The 21,226-nt window shown below is 44.2% G+C and overlaps 1 protein-coding gene across 2 annotated transcripts in view; it reads right to left on the bottom strand.

The window, feature by feature from the left end:
* PTPRG (protein tyrosine phosphatase, receptor type, G) overlaps positions 1–21,226 on the bottom strand; it is a 782,288-nt gene that overhangs the window by 107,549 nt on the left and 653,513 nt on the right. For both annotated transcript variants that reach the window (XM_011947202.1, XM_011947201.1), the window contains exon 9: positions 1,156–1,340. In XM_011947202.1, coding sequence (XP_011802592.1) covers positions 1,156–1,340 — 185 coding nt within the window. The remainder of the gene's footprint in view (positions 1–1,155; positions 1,341–21,226) is intronic.

Raw genomic sequence — 21,226 nt, forward strand, 5'->3', positions numbered from 1 at the left:
CCAGTTGTGACAAGAGAAAGGTTAAAATACATCATAACCTTGGGTGCCTTTCAACAGATTCCTCTCTGATTTCACGAAGCTCATCATTCCCTAATGTGACCCAGATAACAATGTCTAGTGGGGAAATTGAAAATATAAATGGAAATGAAGTAAAAGAATCTTCATTTAAAGAACTATGAAAAGTATTATTCTATAACTGATTGAATGGGCCCAGAGGACTCTGTATTGGGAGGAAAAAAGTGATAACAGTCATTAAGAATCCCACTTGGTGCTATTGCATTTTTCATGTGCATGTACAATTACGGGTTTCATTATTCCACAGCCTTCCTTTGATTAACAATAAACACAAGGCTTTCAAACCAAATATGTCACTCTGAGTTTTTAGGCAAAGACTTAAAGACAGTAGTTGTGGAGAGTCTGCTTTTATAGGGAAGGAGATGGCTTCTGCAAACATCTGTTCTGAAGGGCCTTGTGTGTTAGACACTAAACATTTATGTAAATTTTAAGAGGAGCTGTTGAATTAGGCACGTGTAGCTCAAAGTGAGGTCGGATAGTATAGGATTTGAGTATCTGAGAAAAGAGAGAAAATATTACACAGCTGCAGGGGTTTGGCAGGTATTGCAAATGTGTAAGGCAGAACAACTATGACAAAGGGAAGCAGCAGCAACTGCGGACGGTGGTGGTGACGTGAGCAGCAGTAGCTTTAGTAGGGGAAGAGGAGGAGGAGAATGATTGTAATAAATAATAGCTAATATTGATATAGTTATATAGGACCTGTTGAATACTTGTATAGCTCATTTAGTATTTATGATAATCCCATTGATAATCCCATCAGGTGAAAAGGGCCTAATTGAGGCTGTTTGTTAACAATGAAAGGAAAAGCAGTCAAGTTTTAAAGGACCCAATCTAAAGAAATGAACCGGCTCTCCGGGTTGCATAGCTGTTAAGTGTAAGGCCGGGATGGCACCCAGGCAGTCTCCGTCTGCTGTCCTCCCTGGCACTCTCGAGCAACGCAGCAATGGCAGTGCCCATGTTCACCAGACAGTGTAAGGACAGATGACACAGAGCTGGCACACTGTGCAGTGACTGGCAGAGAGATGCAGCAGGAGTCTCTCTCTGCAGCATGTACCCCAAATCAGAGCAGGGGCTTCATACCAAGTCTTTGTCGCTGTCCTTTGTAAACGTCTTCTCCTTCTCGTCCTCATTCTTGGTCCAGCTGTAGGAGATCATGTAGTTCATGATGGGTGGGTGGTAGATGGTCTCCGGCTGGCTCCAGGACACCTGCAGTGCTGTCTGGTTCAGAGGCTGCACCTTCATGTGGATTGGTGGAGAGCTGCAAACTAAAGATACACAGGGCTCAGCTCAGGGAGCTTTCAGAACAATGTGCCATTCAATCCGTGCCCCTAAGGACTACAGCCTCAAAAAGTTGAAAGAGTAATACAGGAAGCACCCATGCTCCCTTCTCCTGGGTCCTCTTAACACTGTGTGTGTAGAAAGAGGGGGAGAACATTGTACACACACACACACACACGCATGGGACACAGATGCACACACACACGTGCACGGAATACAGATGCACGCACACACACACATGCACGGGACACAGATGCACACACACACGTGCACGGGACACAGATGCACACACACGTGCACGGGACACAGATGCACAAGCGCACACACACACAGAGCTGTTTTTCTGCTAGGTCAGTAAACACTGCAACATTCTGACGCTTGCACCCTAGATACTCTGTCCTGCATTTCCCAAGATTGAGGACACTTTCCTATGTAACCATAATACCAGTTTTATATCAAAGAAACTAAACATGAATTCAATAGTATTATCTCATATATAGTCCATATTCAAATTTCCCCAGCTGTCTCCAAAAGATCCTTAATCAGTGTGCCCCCTTCAGCCTCATGGTCATCAGCCTTTTTTTTCATGATGGCCGTTTTGAAGAAGCCAGGCCGTTGGACTGGTGGAGTGTGCTAACTAAAACTGTAGAAGAAATCTTCTTGTAAACAGGTCCGAGTGTAAATAAATTAATTTATAATGAGACTTTAAGTAATTTTAAAGCAAAGTCACATAACACAAGGATGACTTTCTCTGGAACAGCAGAACCCCGTGTAATTATCCTGACGTGGGGTGTAAGGAAAAGTCAGGCTAATTCATCTTATTCCTTGGGGCTGAGAGGTTTCAGGGACACGGTGGATCTAAATCTATTTACAGACAAACCTATGAAAGTGTTGAGACCTTAACAGGTCTAAATGAGTTATACAAATGCTCAACAGGTCCGATCTAGTCAGCTGGAAATGTGTGCTTTCTCAGAGGTGTCCAGGCCCCTGTGGCCGTGTTCCCTGCCTTGATGGAGCTGATGGTCCAGGGCAGGGGTTCTCACCCTCAGCACCCATGACCTCTTGAGCCAGACAATGCCTTACTCGTGGTGGCTGTCCTGTACTCTGGGTAGCAGTATCCCTGGCCTCCACCTGCTAGATGCCAGTAGCCCTGCTCCCCATCCTCAACTTGTGACAACCAAAAATGTCTCCAGGTATTGCCAAAGGTTGCTTGCGGGGGCCAATCACCTTCAGCTGAGAACCTGCACTGTAAGAGATGGAGGCTCACCAAAAAATCCCATGCGCAGAGCCAATACTGCACTCCAGGAAAGGATGGAGGGAGAGGAGGAAGAGGAAGAGGTGGCTCAGGCTTTGGTGCCCAGGGAAGATGCCCTTGCGGAAGGTTCATGTAACTGAGAGCTGAAAGCTTATGGAGATGAAGGGGGTGGGAGCTGTAAAGGGACCTGGCACGAAGGTCTGAGGGGCTGGAGCAAGGCACAGAGAAGAGAGGCAGGCAGGGCACAGGTGTAGCTGTAGTGAGAAGCCTCGGAGCCAGATTCGAGCTCTGGCCTTTCTCCCACGAGTCCTTGGACACCCCTGGAAAGAACTGAGTCCCAGAATGACGCAATCAGGTTGATGCTTCACAAAGATCCCCTGAGCTTCAGCTGAGTGGAGAAGGCCCCAGAGAAGCCAAGTGTGGAGGAGCGGGCCTGTGAGGGAGGGGCTGCAATGGCCAATTGCTGGAAGACCAGGGAGGAATGGCCGGTTCTAGAGCTTACAGTTAGGAGGTAAAATGCAGAGGCCTGGTGATGTGCCGGGTAAGGAGGGCAGGAGAGAGGGAGAGGCAGTGAGGAGGACCTTCTGGTTTGGGCCGGGTAAGAAGTAGGTGGGTGTGCTGGCAGAGACAGGCCAGGGGACCGCAGCTTGGTTCCGACCCGCTGGCATCTTCCAAAGACCACCCACACACATGCCCTGCAGCCCACCAGGAGCCAGACTCCCGTATTTTCTACCCAAGAGCCCCAATCCCAAGGTGGCCCTGGGGAACAGGATGGCTTTCCTGCCAGAGACGCACGGCCCAGCTTTGAGGACCTGGCTGGTGGAGAAAGGTAGATTGGTTTTGACAAGGAGGCCACCTTTTGCTCTTCAACTGCCAAAGGTGAGGTTCGCTTTGTGCAACAGAGACAGGAGGGAGGGAATAAATTAGTGAGGCACTCCCACTGCCCCGCAGAACCCCTGGGAGGCATCAGGCTGTCCGCTGCGCAAATGCCACCAAAGCAGGGACATCAAACAAAGAATCTGAAGGGAGGCTTCCACAGAGATGTGAGGGCGGAGTGACAGAACGTGGGCACTAGGTGGCGCCAACCTACTGTTTTTAAATACTCCAGCTTCTAAGTGGCTTCATAGTTTTTCAAGACAGAACATGGAGGAGGCGGGGGGAAGATCAGGAAATAGCTACACCCCCAGTGTTCCAAATACTAATAACGAACCGAGATGTACATATTGGGAAACTTCTATATCCCATAATGATGACCATGTCAGATTTCCTAACTTCTCTATCTTTTCTCACCTCCCACCATGTTCTTATTTATCTTCCTTATTCTGCAACCATTCATTCCCCTGCTCCAAATAGCAATGAATGCTGTACGGGGAAGCATCCCTCTCTGGCAGTTACATCATACCCCCATAAATAATTCTGTCACCCACATACAGATGCAACCATTCTTCTTATTTTTTGAAATTAAAATAGATGGGTTTTTCTGTGTGCATTAAGATGATTCATGTTAATATTTTTTAAAAAGGAACCCAAGTAGTACAAAAAAGTAAAAACAAAGTTAAAAGAAAAAAATTCACCCCAAATCTCAGTGCCCAAAGAAAAAGACTGTGAACATTCTAGGGCTCCAACATGCAGTTATCGCTTTATATACATGTGAAAGTACATACGCACAATTTGATGGAAATAGAATAGAATGTGGATGGCACTAGAATGGAATGATTGGTTTTGAGCTGGTGTCTCACTCTGTCACCCAGGCTGAAGTGCAGTGGCTGGATCATGGCTCACTGCAGCTTCAACCTCACGAGCTCAAGTGATCCTCCCACCTCAGCCTCCTAAGTAGCTAGGACTACAGGTGCACACCACCACACTTGGCTAATTTTAAATTTTTAAAATAGAGACAGGGTCTCACTATGTTGCCCATGCTGGTCTTGAACTTCTGGGCTCAAGTGATCCTCCCACTTTGGCCTCCCAAAGTACTCGAATTACAGACAGGAGCCACCATGCCTGGCCCTGGAATTTTTTGTTGTTGTGTTTTACTCAACAACTCATGGATATATTTCCTCATCAATAAGTAGCACTTAGTGTCATTGTCTTGAATGATGGTACAGAATCTCACTGTCTCAATGTATTAAAAAAATACTGAGTTAAGCTCTCAAAGGAGGTAGATCTGGCCTCACTCTAAGGGGATCACCCACTAGGAAGGGAATTCTGTAACTTAACGGCCTCCAAAGATCCATGCCTGTCCCTGATCCCACATCAGAGAAGAAGCATGAGGCCAGGGCTTTGCAGGCTGAGGAGCTATAGGAAGAGCAGTCTGATGAGGTGTCTCTTCTGCTCTCTACTCCCCATCCTGGGTAGTGGCTTTTTCTAGGTATACTGGGCCAAATTTGGAGGAGGCATTTGCAGAGTACTAGAAGGGCCTAGAATAGAGGATGGCAAACTTTTTTCTGTAAAGGGCCAGATAGTAAATATTTTCGGCTTTGCAGGTCACATGGTCTCTCGTAGCCACTACTGATTCTGCCTTTGAAGTACAAAGCAGCACAGGTAATATGTAAACATGAATGAGTGTGGCTGTGCTCCAACAAAACTTCATCTATGGACACAAGTTCAACTTCATAGGATTTTCATGTGTTGCAAAATATTCTTTTGATTTTTTTCCAACTATTTAAAAATATAGAAACCATTCTTAGCTTATGGCTACACAAAAGGTGGTGGGGAGTAAGTTTAGGCCTGTGGATCAGTGCTGATCCTGGACTGAGATGGTAAGGAGAGGTCAAGCCCTTTTTTGAAACACAATTATCATCTGCACTGAATTCTGTCCCTCAGCACAGGCTGACAGGCCTGCTCCTTCACAGAGCTTAGATTCTTCCCAGCACTTACTAGTACGTGGAGTTGTATTATTGACTTCATCGACGATCTGTAATTATCTATCTCCCCCACTAGATGGAAGCTCCACAAGGCTGGCGCCTTTTCTGTCTTGTCTGGTTAATTACCTTGCATCTAAGACAGTGCCTGGCACGTAGAGGGCTCTCAATCAATATTTGCTGAATGAACAAAAAGTTGGTTGTACATGGAATAACATCCTTAGTCTTTCCCCTGGTCCATAGGTCCTGTGTGACATGATCCCCTTCCACATCGTCAACCTCATGGCTTGCCCTCTTCCTCCTCATGGACTCATCTCTGGCCAGCCCCCACTCCAGTCCCCTTAAAGATTCGGCTTCAAGGCCGGGCGTGGTGGCTCACGCCTGTAATCCTAACATTTTGGGAGGCCATGGTGGGTGCATCGCTTGAGGCCAGGAGTTCGAGAGCAACCTGGATAACGTGGCGAAACCCCGGCTCTACAAAAAGTAGAAAAATTAGCCAGGTCTGGTGGTGCACACCTATAGTCCCAGCTACTCAGGAGGCTAAGGTGGGAAGATCACTTTAACCCAGGAAGTGGAGGTTGCCGTGAGCTTTGAGCATGCCACTCTGCTTCCAGCCTGGGTGACCGAGTAAGACCCTATCTCAAAAAAAAAAAAAAAAAAAAAAAGGGAAAAGAAAAAATTCCAGCTTCAACACCCTGCTTCCCCTCTGAGGCCGATGGGCTACCCGTGTCCTCCTGTACTCTCACCGCCTCCCTCCTCACGGTGCCCATCACCCTATGCCCTCACCACCTGCCCGCCTCTGTGTCCCTCTGACTGAGCTGCAAGCATCTCCCGGGCAGGGAACAAGCTCCCTATCACTGGTACCCTTGGCAGGGACTTGCATTTCTCTGACGGAATGAGGGACGCTGTTTTGAGTGTCCTCCAGTGAAGAGGATTCCATGTACAAAATCAGTGCCACACAATTCATTCCTGAGGTCACTGCCAGAAGCCTCAAATTTGTTGAGGATCTTGTCTCTGGTCTTGAACTCATGCCTTCTGCTAATAAGAAAAGCATTCAGTCTACAGAGGGAACAAAAGCCACCGATGCTTGGCGGCTGGAGCAACGATAGAACCAGACACCCGTCAAAGAACTCAGGCAAGCGAGCAGGCAGACACCACTGTGCCTTGTGCTTCCAAAGTTCTGCTTGCTCTTGAGGTGATGGAAACCCTTCTTTCAAACAACACCTCCCTCAAAAGTCCAAATAGGAAACAGGCAAACACAACCAAACAGATTTTATAGATCAGTTTGGAAGAGCTGGTACAATAGAAAGTGTGGGCTTTGGAGCCAGACCCGTACAAATCCTGTGCCCTCATCTGTAAAATGGGTGACTAGGATCTAGCAATTCTCTTCCTCACAAGGTTGCGGTGAGGATGATGAGGGAACGCTGTGGGTAAACCCAAAGTTGTGGGCCTCAGGCCTAATGGTGAATATATGGACACACTGTTATGTCCCACACAGTGTTAAAAAAATGGTATATTTTACATATAAATATGGGCTTTAAAATTAGGCCTGCATCCATACATGGCAGTGGTGAGCTAGAGCAGGAAAACAACAATTTCCTTTGGGGGGGGGGTGTATACTCAATTATTTTTGGCCATAGTCCCCAACACTCCCTATTGCCTCTGCTCAGCCCACTTCCCCGGCAGCTCTCTGGCCCACAAGGCGAGGTGAGTTTTCTATCGGTCTGAAATGAACACCAGGAGATCTCTCGAGGGCACACCACAAATGCCCAACACTTGTACTTTTCTATCTCTTCTCTATGGTCCTTGTAAACTGCACCCAACAAAGGGAGTCTGACAGACTTCTTGATATGTCCTTTTGTACCAAATTGAAGCCTTTTAGTCATGCAGGAGGTGCCACACCCGGATCTCTAAACAAATATCCCCTGTGAGGCCTTCTGACACCAGCCTTTCCCCTCTCAGGGGTCTGATTATGTTCCCACTGGGGTCTGATTGTTTCTCACAGGCATCTACGTGCTGCTCGTCACTAGCTCTGAGAATTTCTGCCTTCACTCTGAATCACCTTTAATTATGATCCCAGGCTTTGTTAAGTAATGAAGAGGCTTCTAGCAGAGCACCCAAGGTCCTCTGATTCTAAATCAATATCAAGGATATTTTCTCAGTGGTTCCACAAGTAAATAGTAGGCTCTCCTCCCCCACCCCATCCTCTTCATTTGGGCCTTTAGATAACCTAATGTGATATGCTCTGTCTGAAAGTCAGTGTCATTTCGAAGTGCCTTAAACTATCTGGAGTTAAAGGTTCCTCCGGGGGCCTTCTCCCAGCACCTGCCCCCTCAGAGTTTCACACCCGAGGCAACTAGCCAAATATTGATCAGGAGTCAAAGAGACAGCACTACTCAAACAAAGCAATTTGGTGCAGATTCACTATTTCACAGTGCCTGTTAACACAGATGAAACTGCCGCTTCCTGGGTGGGAGGTGTTGCGACATCATATGCCACACAGAGGCGGTGTCAAAGGGAATAGCTTGGCTTAAGCCAGCAGAGGACCATGGGGGAGATGCCTCTTCCTCGGGGACTGCCTGGCCCTGGTGGGGAGAAAGATCAGGAGGCGTCTCCTCTTAACAGCAGGAGGGAACTGGTCAGGTTGAACAGAGCCCAAGCCTTGCCTTAGACTGCTTCAATGCCTGTCATTTCTTTATCACCTTCAAATATGGAATCCTTTAGGGGAAATTTCCAGAGAAATGGCCTCAGGGAGTAACTCTGTTTTTGAAGGGCTGTATCAAAGAGGTCTAGGTAAACACAGAATCCTCCTCGGCAGCCCTCACAGGACGTCAAACCTGGAATCTTGGTGCCTGGGGTTTTGCCTCCCCCATCCCTGCCCAAGAGCTCAAGACGGGCAAACCACATGGAGGAAGGAACTGGGAACGACGGAGTCAAAGCAAGACCCCAGCTCCAGTGTATGTGCATTTCCATCTGCATCATTTCTAGCTAGAGCTGCGGCTGCCACGCCCATGCCCTGGGCCTGGCTCTGTGCATTCGTCTCGGATCAACCCCCTGCACATAATGCGTAACTGAATCCAAGAGCTGAGCTCCATTCTCCCCATGAAAGACGAGGACACTGGGGTCAGAGACACCAAGCTACTGGGCTGGGTCAAGGAACCAGAGTGAGAAGAGAATGGACGACTGAAACCCAATCTGCCTGAATCTGAACCAGAGTTGGCAGGGGACTCCGAGGAGCAGTCATGTATGTACTTGCCCCATACCCGTCCCATAACTGTTTTCCTATCTTCAAGATGCTAATAAAGATGTCAGGAGCATTACTCCAAGAGCTTAAAAGGGGAAAGCTGTCCCAGCAGGTAAAAAACTTCCTTCCCGCTTTAACTTGAGTGTCCTTAGGAGATCTGGATAGAATTCACCGAAGTCTGTGAACTTAGGTAGCAAAAAAGTCCACTTTTATTTTCACTAATCTCTAACTAAAATGTAGCATTTCCTTACATTTTAAATGTTGGCAACAAACTACAGTAGTGTTACAAGACTTGTGTGATAATCACCAAAAGAAATCACAAAGCGATTCCTGTCAGATTACAGTGATTACCAATACAGGTGACCCTTGAATAACACAGGTTTGAACCGCATGGGTCAATTTATAAGTGAATTTCCACCCCTGAGACAGGGCAACCAACTCCTCCTCTTCTTTCTCCTCCTCAGTCTACTCAACATGAAGATGACAAGGATGAAGACCTTTGTGATGATCCACTCCCACTTCATGAACAGTAAACACATTTTCTCTTCCTTATAATATTCTTAATAACATTTTCTTTCCTCTAGCCTACTTTATTGTGAGAATATAGCATATAATACATATTACATACAAAATATGTGTTACTCGACTGTGTATGTTATTGGTAAGGCTTTAGTATTAACTTTTCGGAGACTCGAAATTTATACTGGATATTTGATTGTGCGGACACCCCAATCTCCATGGTGTTCAGGACTCAGTTGTATTTCAGAATTTCCTTCATGTTCATCATTATTTCAACATTATAATGATTTTTAGATCTGCGGCTGGATCTTGTAATTTAATGCCCTCATCAAGAAGCAGATAAATTAGTACAATTTTAAAGACATTTCGAAAATATCTGAGGATAATTGGCTTCCTCTGTAATCTATTATATTTTAAGCATCTAAAACCATCAATATGAGAAGATAAGCTAAAGGAGTCCATGGCACCAAAATGGTTAAACCCATCCAGCACTAAGGAATATATAATTACATGCTTTTTAAGGAAAACGTTATATTTGTTACGTATAAAGGTTTAATAAGGAACCCTGACCTAAACTTGGGGAGTTGCTTAGAGAACTTACTGAGCATAGTTTGAACTAAAATCTGAACAATGAGTAGGTGTTTATAGAGGAAAGAGGAAAAAAGGAGGCTTGGGTGTGTCAGAGAGAAAAAAAAACCTTGTGTACAAAGGCCCTGTGATGAGAACACTGCGAAGGAAACTAGTGTGGCTGGTGAGCAGGGAATGAGGAAAGGATAGTGGCCCAAGACTAGCTCTCAAAGCTAGGAAGCACTGGAGCTGGGGTTCATCCCGGGGTGGATCTGGCTGCCAAGGTCAGAATTTGCTGGCTAGCTCGTCACCTTCTTCTGATGTGGGACCCTGGTGCAGAGTTGTCCCCAGATTCTCCTAAGTGCTAGGACAACTGCGTTCAAGTTTTAAATCCATGGTGTCTCCACTGATGCCACCTATTACCTGCGGACTTTTCTTCTACACAATACAATGACATCTCCCTTTCCATGAACAAGCCCTGAATTACAATTCAGTTTCTCAGCAAGCAAATGAGTATTAGATGCTCTGTGTTGCAATTACCATGGAAGAAAGCAAATTTGAAAACTTGTTCTTATCCTGTTGGCTGTCTCTGCTGTGCATGTAACAGAGCTACATGCTCAGAAAACAGAAACAGGCAGTATCTGCGAAAGCAGAGGCAGAAATTCAATTCTCCAGTTCAAGCATTGGTTTCGACTTCCCACATTATGTTCTCACTGACCTCTCGTACCTCCTTGGATTCTTTTTTCTACATGATATCCCTCTTCCTCTGAGAGCTAAAGGCCAAGGGAGGTGTCCACGTCCTGTGCAGGAAAGAGCATTGTTCAGCTCAGCGCTAAGGGAGGTGACAAAGTTCAGGATGATGCATCTTCCCAGTCTCACTTGGTAACAGCTGCGTGCATCTTGGATGCTGGGTGGAAGGCTGGATTCCATGTACTCTGGGGTCCTTCCCTCCCTTTCAACCTCATGATGCTGTGATTTCCTACTAAGTGAGCAAAGTGGACCTATCCCATTTTAACTGAGCACAGCATCCTTCCCACGTGGTGCTTCTGACCTTTTACCTTCTCCCCACATCTTGCCCTAGCCCTAGTGAAGGGCTCCAACTGAGGGTCTGAACCACAGACCCGGCTGCGGAGCTAGGATGGTAAATGCCCAGTGTCCTTCCTTTATAACGATGTTTTTCTCCTGTTTCCCACTGCTGAGACAATGTTGTAGTCCCCTTTACTAGGAAGAAATGGCTGGATCACCTAAAATAGAACTCTAAAAGTGCCCTTAGCAATGCAAGACTGGTATGCAAACACCATCCAAGATCTAAGATCCCATGAGCCGTTTTTATTAGTGATTCCAACAGCTATGTCAGGAAATCAACCAGTGACCCATACAGATGACTTTAGCTGGGATTTTATGGAAATAATTGATTCTACATTATTATGATGCAAATGGTTATGGTGCCCTCATTTGTTTTCCATCTGAGCCTTAAAATAATTTCTCTTGGAAACAGGTAATCTGCTCGGCTTGGTACCTACTATGCTTAAAAGTAGTGTCCTGGCTCATGCACGGCATTCACCTGTTAACTCTGGATCTCCGCTACTTCCTGGCCACTTGCTACTCGTACTTGTTCTCTGTTCCAGCTGAGTGTGGGTGGAGTGCTAGGAAGAACTCCAATGTTTGGATTCCAACCTCATTTCAATCCCCAGATGTGGCATCTGAACCAACTGGTCATTTGGTAAGGATGGCCCTATCTGGTATGGTTTCAGGGTCTCCCACACCTGGGTACTGCCCTTAGGCCAAGACTTGGTCAAAGGGACCCAAGAAAGAACCAGGGAGCCTGTCAGTTGCATGGAGAGACCAGGTTATGGGCAGGCACTGCCCGAGAGTGGGCCCAAGTGGAATCATCGATTCAGCACATGGCAGGGACTGAGCCACCTGAGTCTCTTGGCTCTGCCCCTGGCAAATGGGTCCATACGCTCTGAAGAGCTTAGGCTTCGCAGCTGGTGGCTGAAAACCAAGTTTTAAACAGTCAGCACACTCCTCACCGAGAAGGCTCTTCTCTTCTGGCAAGCCTTTCCTGGTGCCAGCCTGGAAGCAAAGAATTGCATAGCTCTGTGCACTTGATAATACCTGACAGCATTTAGTCTCAGACATATAGGCAGTGCCGTCTCAGCACAGGCAGAGATTTGAAATGTGACAGCCAAGATACTCATTTCGGTCCAAGCCAGTGCTTAGGAATCACAAAACCAGTCAAGAGAGCTGCCCAGGAGTGAAGCCAGCAACCGTAACAACTACTGGCTGTGCTGAGGAGTAAGAAAAGCCTGACTCAAGAGGACACCACGCGGGGCTCCTGCTTCCGGGTCTTAACAGTTGTTCTTTGATTTTCAGGCTTCAGGGGCAGGGAGATGAGACTGTTTCTTATGCCCTAGGAAAGCAAGGATTCTGTCCATATTCCCGGACAGATACCTGAGGAAAAACAGCTTCAACCAACCCGTGTTTGTTTGAGGAATAATGAGTGGGATGAATGGGGAAGATAAATAGTCTGTCTCCCAGCTAGATACCTCCTATGGCTCCAACGAGAGGCACACCAATGTCTCACAGCCTCATGTTTCATAGGCTGTAAATGCTAGTTAGTGAAAAAGGGGAAGTGTGCTGTTTTGGGAGTAAGGAAGCTGTTGGCCTTTATTAATTTCCAGATTGCTGTTCAGAAGCACCATGGTGCCCAAACAAGTAAACCCCATGTCAGAGAAGATTTTTCTAGTGAGCAAAGAAAGGCAGAAGACAGAGGAGGTTGCTAAGTTGTACTTGAAGATCAAACTCTGTCTACCTGCCTAGAGATGGGGAGGATTAAGTAATTAGGTAATATTTATAAAATGTGAAAACACTAGATGGCCCCTGGAGTCTGCTACCAATATCCGCTCAACTGCTCCCAAGCCATAACAGCCGATTCTGCCTGAGAACATCCTGACACCAGTGCCTGACACTTTAAGTGGCTCCATTCTCTGCTTTTAGGCTGTTCCTTGAGGCAGACAGAAAAGCCCTCGCTCCATGTTTTGTTGAAATGTATGCTTCCATCCAAGGTGGCTTTTGGTTAGAGTAAAAGGTGGCTTCCTCAATCCCAGGAGCCTCTCTGATTTCAGGAAGTAGCACTGGCATGACAACCTGCTTCAGATGCCTGGTGCTCCCCAATAGGAGCACCCAGCCTGGGCTACATCATACATGTCCCAGTTGTGCCAACTCTTTTGGTAAGAATTTTTTATTCCTGGCCACCTGGTATGTATACGTTAGCTTAATCCATCCATGGATCCATCCATCCATCCCTCCATCTTCCCATTCATCCATGGATCCATGCATTTATCCATGCATCCATCCATCCTCCTATCCATCCATGGATCCACATTTCCACCCATCCATCCATCCATCCATCCATCCATCCATCTATCCATCCATCCATCCATCCATCCACCCACCCAACAACATATCCAATCCAGTATTTACTGAGGAGTCAATGGTGACCATAATAAAAACAGAGAAAAGGAAAACAGTCTCAACCCTCACGGAGCTTATGGGGTAGTGAGAGAGCTGGATATTAGGGGAAAAAATCACGTATCACATAGTCAGATGTAAAAATCCAACTGTGGTAAGTACTATAAGGAAAGGTACTGGTACCCTAAAACAAGTGGCTGGGTCAAGGCAGTCAGGAAACTTCCTTGGGGAAGGGACCCTTGAGCTGTGTTGTGAAGGCTGAGGAGGGGTCAGTTAGGTACTGAGGTGGGACAAGGGCCTTCCAGGTAGAGGGAACAGCCTGCTGGGACTGCAGAATGGCTGCTGGACTGAAGTGTAGGATGCCAAGGGAAGGAAAGTACAAGATGGGGCTGGGGAGGGGGACAGGACTTGGTGTGTGGACCACCTTAAGGATTATACATTTCATTAGAAAGGTTTCAACAAATTCAAACAGCCTGGCTTCACATTTCTAACAGGAAGAGGGCATGGCACCCTTACTCCAAAATACATTCTCCAGTGATCATGTCACATATAACAGGTTGTCCTGGGCATACAAAGAAGCTACTGCTGACCTACAGATAAGAAGATACAATTATTTGCAGAGTAATTTCCATGTCCAAGATCCCGCACTATCAGTCTCATTTAAAAGGCCACTGGCTGAGGAAGAGAGTGTGTGATTATTGTATTTTATTACTATTATTTCTTGAGACAGGGTCTCACTGTGTCACCCAGGCTGGAGTGCAGTGGGCATGATCACGGCTCACTACAGCCTCAAACCCCCTGGGCTGAAGTGATCTTTCTGCCTTAGCCTCTTGAGCAGCTTAGGGACTACAGGTGTGTGCTACCAAGCCCAGCTAAAAAAAAAAAAAAAAATTAAAAAAACAATTTTTTTTTTGTTTTTTCTTGGTAGAAATGGGGTCTCACTGTTGCCCAAGCTGGTCAGGAACTGCTGGTCTCAAGTGATCCTCCCACCTTGGCCTCCCAAAGTGTTGGGATTACAGGTGAGAGCCACTGGGCTCTGCCTTATTATCTCTATTTTAGAGGCAAGGAAATAGAAGCTTAGATATTAGCTTGAACAAGGTCACAAACGAGTGCATGGTTTCTAGGATTTGAGTCTAGGTTTGCTTGAATCGCAAGTCTGTATTCTAACACTGCCTTATCCTGTCTTATTATTTATTCATTCATTCACTTAGCAATGACTGTGCACCTACTATGTACCAGGTACTATGTTAGGCCCTTCCGATCCAAGGATGCACAAGATCTTTTGCCTATATGGCCCCACGGTGCAGATCAAGTGGGTGCAGGACTCTCAGGACTAACCCTGTGACCAGTAACCTATGCGCTGAGCACCCAAGATAACCTGACAAAATAGATAAAAGCCAAGCAGATAAAGACTGAGCCCAGTGATTACTTTCAGGAAAGTAAGAGCACCCGATTCCCACAAGTATGTTTAGTTTTAAAGTTCCTTCATTCAGGGAAGGAGTAATAAGCTGTGTTGTTCAAGTCACCTGATGACATCCAGAACACAGAGGCACCACTTGCAGGTTCTTGTGGAAGATGGCAGTCCTTGGACGACGGAAAGAACACTACGTGTGGACATAAGAGGATCTTGGTTCACATCTGAGGTCTACTACTTCCTGGCTGAGAGGCTTTGAATGATTCACTTACCCTCTCTGAACGTTAGACCCCTCACTTGTTAAAGAGAAACAACAGTACTACATTTCTCTCTTTGTTCACTCTACCCATCCCTCCATCCAAACTGTTAGTAAATCCCCAAAGTTCTCCTCCAAAGTCCATCCCTAATGATCACTTATACCTTTACTATGATCATCCTCATCCAACCTGCGATATTTCTATCAGTCTCTTGCAGGTCCTGCAGACTCCAATGCAAGTCCTCTGCAAGCATTATTCACACAACAGCCAGAGTGATAAGTTTATAGACTGTTGTAATTATTCCAGAGTCCTGTTTAAAACCCTGCAGAGGCTTTCCATTGCTGTAAGATCTTAACTCCTAACAATCTTAACTCTACCAAAAGAAGTCTTTGTCAGAGTTGCTCTTGCCTACTTCTCCAGCCTCTTCTCTCTGATCTTGCTTCCCCTTTGTTTACCTTGTTCTGGGTTGGATCCCATGCTTCAGGGCCCTTGCAAATGACCTGCTTCTCCAGATCTCTACAGGGCTGGCTCTCTGTCCTCACCTGCCTTATCCCAAGACAGGCTCCTCCCCACGACCTCACCACACGCCACCACTCTTAGCGCACGACTTGATTTGATTCCCTTTGGGACAACATTGAAGCCTATCATCAGTGGACGTATTTATTTATTTCTTCCTTCTAGAATGTACACTCCATGATGACGGATCAACCCTTGTTCAACTTTACTTCTAGTGCCTAGAACTTGTTTATAGTAGATGGTCAATAAATATTTAATGGATGAAAAGCGAATCCTGGCAGAGGTTGTTTTGAGGATTAAATAAAACAACTATGAATAGAAAACGATAGCACAGCATCTGGCGCACAAAAACCTCTTCCCAGACTTTCTGTTTCTTTTATTTTTAAGAGATGTAGGCTTACTATGTTGCCCAGGCTGGCCTCAAACTCCTGGGCTCAAGTGATCCGCTTGCCTCTACCTCCCAAGAAGCTGGGACTACTGGCATGTGCCACAGCACCCGGCTCTCTTGCTTGCCTTTCTAACCACGGGTGTTTCAGGCACCACTCTTAGAGTCAATGAGCTTTTCAAAGCTGGACAAAAATGTCTGACATATGAAAAGACATTTACTAGCTATAACAATTGAAACAAAATATTTGATGCTACATTAAAAGTCTATAAAATATCAACATTATGTCAACCAATCAAATGCAACTTAACACCAACTCATATATTTACATAAACTTAAGAGTAATCATGAAATGTCTGAGCATTTAAAAACGTTGGATATAACATGGCAGGACCTTCAAAATATGAGAGTCTAGGATGTTTCAAGGGTCTTGAAACAGACCTGCTTTTTTTGTCTTCTTTCTTAAACACTCAAGGTTAAAAAAGAATGACAATTGAAAATTATTTTTGAAAGAAGGGGGTTAAAAACTCTCCACAGGGGCTGCATGAAAAATGTGTTTTTCTTAACACTTTCCTATGCTAAAAGTTTCTGGCTGCAACAAGATAACTTTCTGGAAGAGTTTCTGGGAGGGCAGCTGCCTGCAAGGGCATTAAGTGTTCATATCAGAGCTTCTTTTAATAAGATAAGTAATTCAAGCTCATTAATCTGGTGAGTAGAAATGATTAAACTGAAAATAGAACAACATTAATATTTTCTCCCAGAATAGCAGAAAACCATGATTTCACTGTCAAACTCTTTTTTAAAGCAATCATGGATTTACTTCTTTGTTTGCTAATTTGGATAGAAAATGTGACCCTCCTTCTCAATGTACTGATTTTAAATGGGCTAGTTACTCAGGCTTCCTTGCGCAGTGGTATATGTCCTTTAAAACTGCTTTTAACCAAAACAGGAAGCAATGCTTGCATTGAAAACATAGCTAAAAAAGAGATCCCTCCATCAGCAGAGGCAAAAAAACATTCACCAAAAAAACACGACGTTGGCTTAGGAGCCCAGAGGGTAAGCACACAGTCCGGTGTCCTCTCCAGTTCCTTTGCTTTTATTACATTATACAGTGTCATTTTAATTAAGCCATCAAATCAAATTATCAGATCAAGTGGTTTTGATTCCACTGTGGTTTGAACAGGTTTGGTTAAATTAATAAACCATATGTTTCATGTTGTTGGAAGGAAAGTTATTTTTCTCTGTTCACTGTTCCAAAAGTCTTCACAATAGACAGTATTCAGCACTTAATCACTGAATGCTCTCCCATGTGCCCAGGATGTGTTGCAGAATAACTGAAATGACAGCCCATTAAATCCTAAAGTCTGTCCAAGTTATTTACTGACAAAGGGCAGAGAGGCAAATCGGATGTCCCTTGAACAATCCACCGAGCCTAAATATTGTTTCCATTTACTGGAACTAAAGCTTTATTATTTTTTATGGACGACATGCATATAGCAGTCTTTCTTCAGCAACAATACAATATTAAGATGACTTTCCCCCCATTCCTTTCTTAAGGGGCCCTGCCTCTTGTGCTTGGCACTGAAAGGCTGGATTCTGTATTCTCTATTCCAGGATGTCCAATCATCCTGACAAAATATGAGTGCATGAACACAGGCCCCCACCACTGGCTGCCTCAAGTTCAAAATCATAGCCAGGGGAACAGGGGAGGAGGGGAGCTATATTCAGTCAGTTGAGGCTCTGGTTATCCCTCTGATGTGAAAGGTGACTGGGTATTAAAGTGAATTGGTAAGTGGGCAGTTACCAAGTTAATGAATCTCTGGTTGATCCTAGGGTCTTTCAGTGGAATGGAAACACAGATCCAACACACTCACAGTATCTTGAAGACAGAAAATATGTATCTTACAACAAGTCTATGATTAACCAGTTTAGGATTCTCCAACTCAGTTTGAGCTACTCCCTAAAGTGGGGGTTAGTAAACTACAGTCCCAAGGCCAACTCTGGTCTGCCATCTTTTTTTGTAAATAAAGGTTTACTGCAAGACATTTTCTACACTCATTTACATATCATCTGCAGGTGCCTTCCTGCTATACTGGTAGAATTGAGTACAGTCGGCACTTATATCCACGAGTTCTGCATGTATGGGTTCAACCAACCACAGATCAAAAATATTTGGAAGGAAAAAAAAAAACAATAAAACCCAGCAATATAACAATAAAAAACAGTACGAATAAAAACCAGTAAACAACTCTTTAAATGGCATTTACATTGCATTAATATTATAAGTACTCTAGAAATATTTTAAAGTATACTGGAGGATGTGTTTAGGTTATGTGCAAATACAACACCATTTTATATAAGGGAGTTGAGCATTCAAGGATATTGGTGTCTGTAGGGGTCCTGGAACCAATGTCCCACAAATACCCAGGATTCAAGAGACCATATGGCCCACAAAGCCAAACACATTTACTATCTGGCCCTCAACCAAAAAAGGTAAATGACTCCTGCCTTATGTAATTAATTTATTTTTCCTTCTTCCATGACAATAGTCCGATAAATGCATAAAACATCATAGCTTTCCTAGGCATTGAAAGCTTCCAATAATTATCAGATAGAGAATACCAATCAGGCAGGCTTTGTTGTTTTTGAATTACCTGAAGACTATAGAATACCACTCCTTCTCTTTTTAAAACTTTTTTTCACAGAAGAGTAGAGGAAGGAAAAGGACTTGTTTTGTGCTTTGGTTCTTTCCTGCTTACATCTCTAAGGTCAATAATCTAAGTCTTCCAGGCTGTCTGATGATGTGTAGGCCATCTTTTGGCCTATAGTGCCGCTGAGTTACCTGAGTCTTGTTAGGGAAAAAAAAGGAGGAACATTTGGTCATGTGGGCTCTGGTTCCATGACATGTGCATTTAAAAACAAACAGGGAGATCATCAGTCATTAGGGAGATGGAAATCAGAACTATAAAGAGATACAACCTCATGTTCACTAGGTTGGTGAAAATAAAAGAGATGCACAATAACAAGTGTTGGTGAGGGCATGGAGAAATGGAAACACTCATACACTGTTGATGGGAATGTAAACTGATGCCACCACTTTGGAAAATAGTTTGATAGTTCCTCAAAACCGTAAACAGAAAGTTACCATATGACCCAACAATGCTATTCCTAGGTTTACATCTAAAAGACTTGAAAATGTATATTTACACAAAAACTTGGATACGGATGTTCACAAAAGCATTATTCATAACAGCCAACGGGGGAAGAAACTCAATGTCCATTAATTGATAAATGGATAAACAAAATATGGCACCTCCACATATTATGTGCTATATTACTTGGCCATAAAATAGAATTAAATTCTGATACGTAACCCCCAATACAGATGAACCTTGAAAGTATTACGCTAAGTGAAAAAAGTCATATATGATCCATTTACATAAAATGTCCAGAACAGACAAATTCATAGAGACAAAAGGTACGTTAGTGGTTGCCTAGCCCTAGAGAGAGGGAGATACAGAGCAGAAGAAGAGAAGGAGAATGGGAGTGGTTGCTATAGATGGAGTTTCTTTTTGGGGTGATGAAAATGTTCCAGAAATAAATGGTAGAAATGGTTGCATGACTTTGTGACTACAGGAAAAACTACTGATGTGTACGCTTTAAAGAATGAATTTCATGGTATGTGAATTAAATCTCAATAAAACTGTTATTTAAAAAAATAGGGACACTATACAGCAATAAAAAAAAAAATGACCTACTGATACATGTCAAACATGGATAAATGTTAAAATCATTACCACCAAGTGAAAGACAAAACTAGACCTGAGGTTGCCTGGGGTTGAGGGCAGGAGAAATAATTGACTGCAAATGGGCAGGAAGGAACTTTCTGTGGTGATGAAAATGTTCTAAAACTGGACTGCAGTGATGGCTGCGCAAGTATAAATTTACTAAAATTATCAAATTATACATTTACCATAGCTCTATATTATGGTATGTAAATTATGCCTTTAAAAAATGCTGTAAAAATAGGAAAATTTCCTAAACTGCTGGCAGAAGTGTAAAGTAAAGTGGTACACACAATCACTTTGGGAAGCCATTTGGCAGTCTCTAACCAAACCTGAAAATATGTGTACTCTAGGATGCTGCCATTTTACTCCTGGGTGTACGCCCAATAGAGATATGTCCACATATTCATTAAAAGGCAGGTTCGAGGATTTTCGTAATCACCCAGACTTGAAAATAATCTACATATTCATGTATACTGAAATGGATAAACATATTCAGGTATAATTGCACAATGGGATTTAGCAATACAGAAGAACAAACTACAAGTACAGGCAACAACAGAGAGGATGCTTAAAATTACTGTAGAGCAACAGAAGCAAGACACAAAAGAGGACATACTGAATGATTCTATCTTTATGAAATTTATTACACAGGCAAAGTGAATTTCTGGAAGAGGTTACCCTTGGGAACAGAGAGTGATTAGGAAGGGGAATGAGCGGGGAGTCCTGAGATCCTAGATGGGAGTTTCTTGATCTGGGTGCTTGTTACTCAGGTGTGCTCAGGTTGTGGAAATTCATCAAGCTGTGCACGTGTTACAGGTACTGCACTTTTCTGTATATGTAGCTCTCCAATAATATGTTAAACACACAAATAGGACTGCACCTAGATCCCGCTCTCTCTTTGGCTCTAAAAATATCAGAAAACATTTTAATACTCCCATGTCTTAAAGAGTCAGCGATGAGCATATGATAATTCAAATAAACCTAGCAGAATGACGAATGAATTTGCCATATTTAAGGACGGTTCTGTCGTTGTGGTCAAATTCAGAGAAGGCCTGTTCAGTGGAAGATCCTGCCCACTTCGACAATTTAACACAATGGAAACCATTATCTTCCCTAGCTTTCTTGGATAATAAAGGCCAGGCATTTTCTCTGTACAGCTGATATATCATATGCTCGGCCCATTTTTCAGGAAAGAGCTTATCTGTCACCATCTCAGCAGTTCTGAGCTACCAGATCGTGCACTCACTTGTGATATGAATTCCTCACCCCCACAATCCATGTCCTCTGCATATAACTCTCACAAAATCCCCAGGAGACCTGCTTTTCTCAGTCAAGTTCTCTTGGGAGAAAGCTTTCTAGTTGGGTTATTTTCTTTATTTTTTTTAGCTAGGTTAAAAAAACAATTAGTTCATGTGAGGTTTTCCATGGCAGCCCAACCTAAGATATTTCACAGGTTTGTGAGCTTCTTAATTCTCCCACTGTTCCCAGGGAATGATGCCCTCGACAATCTATTGTCCCCAAATTACTTGAATCTCAAGCCTTTCTCAGGGAACCTGGTCTGACTCACTTCTCCTCACTAACCTCAAACAAAAT

This window comes from Colobus angolensis, unplaced genomic scaffold, assembly GCF_000951035.1.
Source record: "Colobus angolensis palliatus isolate OR3802 unplaced genomic scaffold, Cang.pa_1.0 Scaffold26, whole genome shotgun sequence".
NCBI classification, from domain to species: domain Eukaryota; kingdom Metazoa; phylum Chordata; class Mammalia; order Primates; family Cercopithecidae; genus Colobus; species Colobus angolensis.